Genomic DNA, 8,072 nt, shown 5'->3' with positions numbered 1-8,072 from the left:
TGATTTATAAACTTAAAAATTCGACATAATGGTTTAATTTGGTATTTGAAAAATCTGAACCAACCCGAAGTTGAAAAACCTAAAAAAAAAATCCAAACTTTATTGATTTGGTTTGATTTATAAATTTAAAATTATTACATGAATAATTTGATTTGATATTTAAAAATCCAAACTAACCTGATCATTTACCCCCTAGTTTTAACCACTCTGACAGGGCTAAAATATTTATAGCAAATATTGCACATAAACTAAACATGATACTAACATGACTTAGAAGCATAATGAGACAAAAAGAAACATTTTATTTCGAAGAATGTATTATGTATGTATAAATTACAAGTAAAGAGAGCTGACTTAGTCAACTCTCTTTCAGCAAATAAATACAAGGAAAAAATAAATCAGTATGTCGAAGTAAGAAATTATGCTAATCTTCTCTGTATCGTTTTGATGAACCATGAAGTATACATTATTTCGGTTTTGTTTGGTCTATGATGACTTATTAAGTAGGGATGTGAGACTAATGAAGTAGTCTTCACTACATGGAATTGTTAGACCACCCATTGGATGGCTGTACCCAAACTCTTCTTTAGCCCAATGTAACAAATCTTGAAACAAAGGATGACTCAAATGTGCTATTGGAACAACAAATCTTCTACATGTTTCACCAACATATACTACAAAATGTCCCTTTGGAACATAATTAGTCGTGGTTGTTGGTGATACACTTTCATTTTTATGTGAAATCGATCGTCGAAGTTTGTTTTTTGCATGAGCTATACCAACTAAACCCCTTCCCATTTTTCGAGAAAAAATAAGTAAACAACAGGACAGGTATTCTCAAAAAAAGAAAGAACGAAAGAAAGAAACGAAAACAAACTAGGAGGTAATAGTGAATATGTAAGACTTGCTAGGTTATAGCAAGACAATAGAAAAGCTAGTTAGCTTTGACTAGAAAAAAAAGGTTCAGATTGAAGTGTGGGAATAGAATTGTACTATTGACTAGTGTTTGCAATGGTAGATTTTGAAAAGTAAAGTGTTATATATATAGGGACACTACATTCATCAAATTATGAATAAAGAAGAGTCTAGTAAGTGAATTTGGTAAAAACATATGGTTAGATATTAGCAAAATATCACATGGTATTTGGCTTAATATATATATTAAGACAACATGTGTTACCACTTTAGGGTACAAAGAAGAATAATAAGCAGATTACACAATATAAAAAAATGTGATATGCTAATATTTGTATCTAGTTATTCTCTACAAGCACTTACACTCACTACATTTCAAAATTTACGATTGTTTGTTGATACCTAATAAATTTAGAATCCCAAAGAGTTTGTTCTCTATTATAGGAGCATTGAACTTGAACTTGCATTATTTTTACAATTAAAACTAAGTAGGGTCATTGGGATAATATATTTTAGATTCTTGATATTGGAGCCTCAACTCACCTTGTACAAATTTTTTAATTGAGTCAGGTTAGTTGATTAAGATTTGTATTTGGATTCTCTACTTAAAGATTAATTCCAACTCTGTTCAATAGTAAAAATGCCTTAATTGATAGAGATTTCTTGTCGAGAATTGGATTTTAAACTTTTTGAACATGGTTGTTTCTGAAAAAGAAAAATAACATAATTTTTCTTTGTATAGTATTATATTTGTTTGTACAATAAATATGTACGAGTAATCTTTTTCAAATTGTGAGATTTAAAATTTTGAAAGTAAAATATATTATTTGTTCCATTAGTAATTTGATGATGTAAAAATTATTTATATTAACCAATTCTTAACAGCTTAGTTGCCACACAAGCATAATTTGCCACATCGTCAACAAAGACATAACATTCCATGTCACAACATGACACGTGAAACTCTCACCTCAGGTTGTTAGAGGCGCGAAATTAAGATTAGGAGTATGAGATTTTAAATTAATTTATTTGGGATTCACAAATTAATATACATAAAAGAAATTCTAACATATATATTGAATTTACGAAGAAGTTAAGTGAATTCTTCCAAACTCATGAATTCCCACCCGACTGATAATTTTTTATTTATCTTATCTTTTCCTTACACATATTTTTAATTTCATAGGATTCCTTTGTATGTTGATTTGGGTAAGAGAAACGGAAACGAGGTTAGAAGGTCAAAATTTGAACTAGCTAGAAAATAGTTAGATAATTAATTAAGTTATTAAAGTTTTCTTCAAAGGATTCCTCTTACATATATTGTCGTAATCTCTGAGAATTACTATCTTTTGGTTCAAGCAATCATTTCTTGATTTGGTTCCTAATTTCTTCTGTCATTATTAGTTACAAGGTAAGAACCATCACTTGTTATTAGTTTATAGCTAGTGAGTTAATGATTTTGTTAACAATTTCAATTTTTAATTTTTGATTGATTTGAATTTTTTATTATTCTACAATGTGTTAGTGTTTATTTTTGAGCAAGATGTAATATGTTAACTCATGTGCATGGTTCATTAGATTTGTTGCCTTGTTTTTAATTGATCTTTGAATAATTTTTTTTGTTAAATCTTAACAGTTAAATTAATAACCGTACCGATAACAATCAATAACCAATAAATCAAACACTGATAAAAGTATGTTCACCAAACTTATTTTTCTTGACCTTTTTGATGTTCTATTGCTGTCACTAGTAAATGATTTAATCTTCTCTGTTTGTTGAGTCCTTATCTTTCTCTCTTGAACATATATTGTCCATGGTAAGCAAATATTTTATCAAGCAAAAGATAATTGCCTCACCAAAATTTTCGAATTTAGGAATTAGTGGAAAAAATTTCAGCGAGTCTTTCGAATTTCTTGAGTGTCAAATATTTTAAAGAAATACTTAACCATTAAATAAGCGGTCAATTTTGAACCCAAAAATAGATAACATGAGTATTTGGAGCCAATAGGTGGATGATAAGGCCATATTGAAGCTAATAGATAGACGGAAGGTAGTTTTGTACCATTCTCTTTCTCTCTCTCTCTCTCTCTCTCTATATATATATATATATATAAAAAATTACATAAACAAAGACCTTTTATTTTATAATTATCAATTTTTAATTAAACTTTTTATTTATTACCATTTTTGTGAACTTTTAGCTATATTAACTTAAAACAATTTTAGAACACATTTATTCTTTTTTTATACATTTTTTAAACCAAGTAAAAACGTATTCGCTCATAAGTCAGATCCTCTCTCGCTCTTTTCTTTTTCTCTCTCCTTCTCCTCGTCTGTTCAAAAAATTAGGGTTTTTGTTATTTTTTCTCCATTTTTCTGCGCAAATTTTCATGGAAGAAGGTAATGAAAAATCTCTTAGAAGAAGTCCGCGTCTAGTGAGGGATATTGATACTTTGAATCCGAAAGTTTATAGAAGAAGTCGAAAGAAGCGTCAAGTTTAGTCTTCTACTTCTATGGATGAAGTTCCAAGTTTTAGATTGGGAATATCATAAATATCGGGGGAGCAGAACAATGAGGAGAAGAACAATGAGGAACATAATAAGAAGCAAAAGAAAGGTAAAAAACGAGTTAAAGAGGTTAAAACATTGAAGAAATCAAAAAAAATATGTGTTACTTTGGCATCTACGTCGAAGAAACTCGTTGACAGTGATGATGATTTTGAGGATTTACCTCCTCAATTTCAGGCAAAAAGTTTGAAACATAAAGAAGGATTGGAGAAGAAAAAGCTAGTGAATGATGGAAAAACACGAAACCGTTTATCCAAAAATGTCATTCTACCAGAGAGTAGATATCCGGTATGTGCTAGTAGTTCTTAGTTATTTGTTGTTTAGCAATGATTGTATGTTGATTGTTGCTTGTTTTTTAGATTTAGTATGTGAAATTCATCTTTGATTCAACTTTAATTCAACTTTAGTATGACACAAGAAGTGAATAGAGCAAGTAGGATTCTGAGTGCTGACCTTAACTAGATTGGGATTTGAGTGTCCTAGTGTAATGAATATAGAAAGAATATCAGGCTCATAGTTGGTTAATTACTAAAGTTCCTCAATGGTGCACCATGAGACTATAGCTTATTGGGTGACCTTTGTATCAGCACAAATTCAACAACATAGTCTATGTGTAAATTCAAAATAGCAATAAGACGCTTACCAGATCTTATGTCCTCCCCAACTTGAAATTTCTACTTTCTGAAATTGTATTTTGTAGCATATCCCCCCATCTCAAACCTCCTCAAAACCAAAAAAAAAGGAAAGAAACAAATCAAGTTATGAAAAGTATCTCTGGAAATCTGTCCAATTTCACGTTACAGAACTATTGTCATGTTAGTTTGTTATTGTCTTACTAGTGTTGGTTTACTTATCATTCATTCTCAATATGATTCTAAATTAATAATTACATTTGACCATTAACGTGTTTATTTTAGTTTTTCTTTTGGGTGGTGAATTGATTTGTCTTATAACTGCATTTCTGTAATCTTTCTGATCAACTTTGTGAATAACTCTTAGAGAAGAGAGTTGGGTTGTGAATGTATGATGTGTTGGTGTTGCAATTCATTTAGGATAACAAACTCAAGATCAAACATGCTCCCTCTCACTGCCTTAGTATCCCCCTTAAACTTTTCAAGGGGCATGAACACGATATGAGTTGAAGCCTTTAACTATATCATTGTTTAGGCTGCTTCTGTTGAAGTTGATAAGTTGTTTCTGGATTTGGAACCACAAGTGATCATTGTTGTAATTCAACTTTAATTCATATTTTATTCAACTGATTACTACCTTTCTTTGACACATAGTATGTGAAATTCATCTTCAATTCATCTTTAGTATATAGTAACACATTTTTAATTCATGTTTAATGCATATGCAGGATCGTAAATTCTGAAAACATCCTGATGCTGTGTATATTTCGAGTAGGTGGTCATGTTACACTAATCATAGTGTCATTGAACAAATCAAACTATCTTTATCTGATAAACAACTTGAGTTGTTTAGGAATACATGTTTTCGGTACTTTCTTGACCTTCTGAAATCAAGCACACAACTAGAACTTATTTATTGTGTTATAAATAGAGAGTTAAAACACACACCGGATGATGTGTTTGCTATTGAAAGAAATAACAAAAAGTTATTTTTTGGTCTTAGAGAATTTGGGATAGCTACGGGCTTAAATTGTGTTAGTGATGACACGTCTATCAATGTTTCCAATTCTAGATGTAGTTTGATGAGTAGTTATTTCCCGAAAACTTTGTGAATAGCTCTTAGAGAAGAGAGTTGGGTTGTGAATGTATGATGTGTTGGTGTTGCAATTCATTTAGGATAACAAACTCAAGATCAAACATGCTCCCTCTCACTGCCTTAGTATCCCCCTTAAACTTTTCAAGGGGCATGAACACGATATGAGTTGAAGCCTTTAACTATATCATTGTTTAGGCTGCTTCTGTTGAAGTTGATAAGTTGTTTCTGGATTTGGAACCACAAGTGATCATTGTTGTAATTCAACTTTAATTCATATTTTATTCAACTGATTACTACCTTTCTTTGACACATAGTATGTGAAATTCATCTTCAATTCATCTTTAGTATATAGTAACACATTTTTAATTCATGTTTAATGCATATGCAGGATCGTAAATTCTGAAAACATCCTGATGCTGTGTATATTTCGAGTAGGTGGTCATGTTACACTAATCATAGTGTCATTGAACAAATCAAACTATCTTTATTTGATAAACAACTTGAGTTGTTTAGGAATACATGTTTTCAGTACTTTCTTGACCTTCTAAAATCAAGCACACAACTAGAACTTATTTATTGTGTTATAAATAGAGAGTTAAAACACACACCGGATGATGTGTTTGCTATTGAAAGAAATAACAAAAAGTTATTTTTTGGTCTTAGAGAATTTGGGATAGTTACGGGCTTAAATTGTGTTAGTGATGACACTTCTATCAATGTTTCCAATTCTAGATGTAGTTTGATGAGTAGTTATTTCCCGAAAAAAATCACAGTTCCAAAAAGTCTCTATGTGCACTGTTTTTAGCTAAAAAATTCATAGATGATGACTCAACTGTTGCATTGGTTATTCTATACTTCATTAATGATTTTTTATTTTTGTATGAGGACAACGAATACCAAAATAGCAATAGAGATTTTTACCTTGTGAAAAGTGGAAAATTCAATTCATATCCGTGGGTTTTAGATGTCTACAAAAGGTTGTCTGATTCTGTGAGACATGAGCTTAAGTCAACACATAAGTACTATAGAATTGGTGGCTTGCCTTTTGCTCTTCAAATTTGAATATTTGAGTGTTGTTCAAAGGTTGATGAAGTTATAACTATTCGTGTTGCTAATTCTATTTCAAGAATCTTGAATTGGAAGACAATTGCAGAAAGACCTTGGTTAAAATATATTGAGAAATGTCTCTTCATGCCTACAAAAAATAAGATATTTGTACAAAGTTAATACATTTTATTACATTGTTTATTTGAACTCAAGTTACTATATCTAATGTTATTTTGTGCATTTGATTTTTTAGTTTGAGAACATAGTGGCCAGTGAAGATGAAGTATCCAAATTCACGCTTCCTGAAACTCGTGATTACCATGCTGAAATTTTGAAATTGGAGCCGAAAGGATCAAGTCATGGTCTAGACATTTTGACCAATGAAGTCATAGAATTGAGAAAAGAGCTTGTAAAAGTATACACAAACTACACTTTAGGCTTTTTATTTTAAAACTGTTATTTTTTTAATATTTGCGTTATGATTTGATATCTATTAGGTGAATGAAAATAACAATGCGCTTGAAGAGAAGATTGATTTAGGATTCAATCAAATCAAAGAATTTGTGGTGAACTCAAACAAACAATTATTGGAGGATATTTCTTTGCTGTTTGCTAAGAGTGGTGGTAGCAGCTCTGTTATTCGAGAAGTCAAGGAACCATGTGAGAAGCATGCTGGCGAGACATTTTTGGGTGGATTAGATTTTAATGGAGGTTCGTTTATATTTTCAGTACATTTCTGTTATATTCATAATATAATTTCAATATATAGTCTAGTAGTTTCTTCCAGTTAATCTAGAAGTGACACGAATTCGATATTTCATTTTTCAGTTAACTTTGATATGTTTTTTTATAATATGTTAATTGCATATACAACATTTTCTCCCCGTATTAATGCATCTGTAAATGAATCGAGAGGGAACGATGCTCATGTTATGGGATCAAATCAAAATGAAGAATCTCAAGTGCTTAAAACTTCAGTTAGATTTGTTGATGTTGAAAATTTTGAAAGAGTATTAAATAAAATAGGTAATGAAGGATTTTATACAGATATATTACATATTTCATATATTTTAATTCAATTATGTTATTTTAAATGTTCTTGTTATGTACAGATAAAGATGTTGCAGGAATTGCTATTGAAAAAGTTCTGCTTGAAGTTGTTGATGATATAAATGGTATTCATTTTCTTAACTTCAACTAAACTTCTTTCGTTTTATTTTTGTAACATTATTAAAATATTTATTTTGCTTGCATTCCAAGGGCAGCTGATGTGAATACAGTTGGGGCAAAACATGATGGTAATGTAGTAAAAAAACCAACATAAATAAGTGTTGCATTTGTTGATTGTAAATTAATCAATATATCTATTATATGCAGATGTAACAAAGGATTGTCAAAAATCTTTGCATCCTTTTGATGACTTTATTTTACTTGATAAAGATCTTTCTCAGATCAATAGGACTGAAGAATCTTATCTAAAAAAAAGAGCCCATGTTGATCAAAACAAAAAAAAAGCATCACCGAAGAAACGTGGCAGAAAGAAAAAACCAAGAAAGTTAATAACATCTCCCTTCACACAACATTTTGAATTTAGAGGAACTTTATGTGTTACACGTCAGGTTTTTGAGACAAAATATCTTTTTTTATATGCAATCGGAGGAGATGATGAATCTGATTTGATCGATTCATTCACTAAGTGGCTTTATACGGGTACAAAAAAGAGGTAATTTATTTTGATGTTTTTGGGATAATTTTCCTAATTCATAATATATACAAGCTTAATTAAACTTGTGGGACGCTCTGTACCTCTTCTT

General features: G+C 30.3%; 1 protein-coding gene across 1 annotated transcript; it reads right to left on the bottom strand.

Moving 5' to 3' along the window:
- Positions 1 to 282: 282 nt before the first annotated feature.
- On the bottom strand, positions 283 to 1,010 carry LOC101249968 (auxin-induced protein 15A-like). Its single transcript, XM_004248826.5, has one exon. The coding sequence runs from the start codon at positions 796 to 798 to the stop codon at positions 487 to 489; it is 312 nt and encodes a 103-aa protein (XP_004248874.1). The 5' UTR covers positions 799 to 1,010; the 3' UTR covers positions 283 to 486.
- Positions 1,011 to 8,072: the final 7,062 nt, after the last annotated feature.

Source organism: Solanum lycopersicum, chromosome 10 (genome assembly GCF_036512215.1).
Source record: "Solanum lycopersicum chromosome 10, SLM_r2.1".
Classification (NCBI taxonomy): Eukaryota; Viridiplantae; Streptophyta; class Magnoliopsida; order Solanales; family Solanaceae; genus Solanum; species Solanum lycopersicum.
Note: the sequence above shows the minus strand (reverse complement) of the source record. Positions and strands in the feature narration are given on the sequence as shown.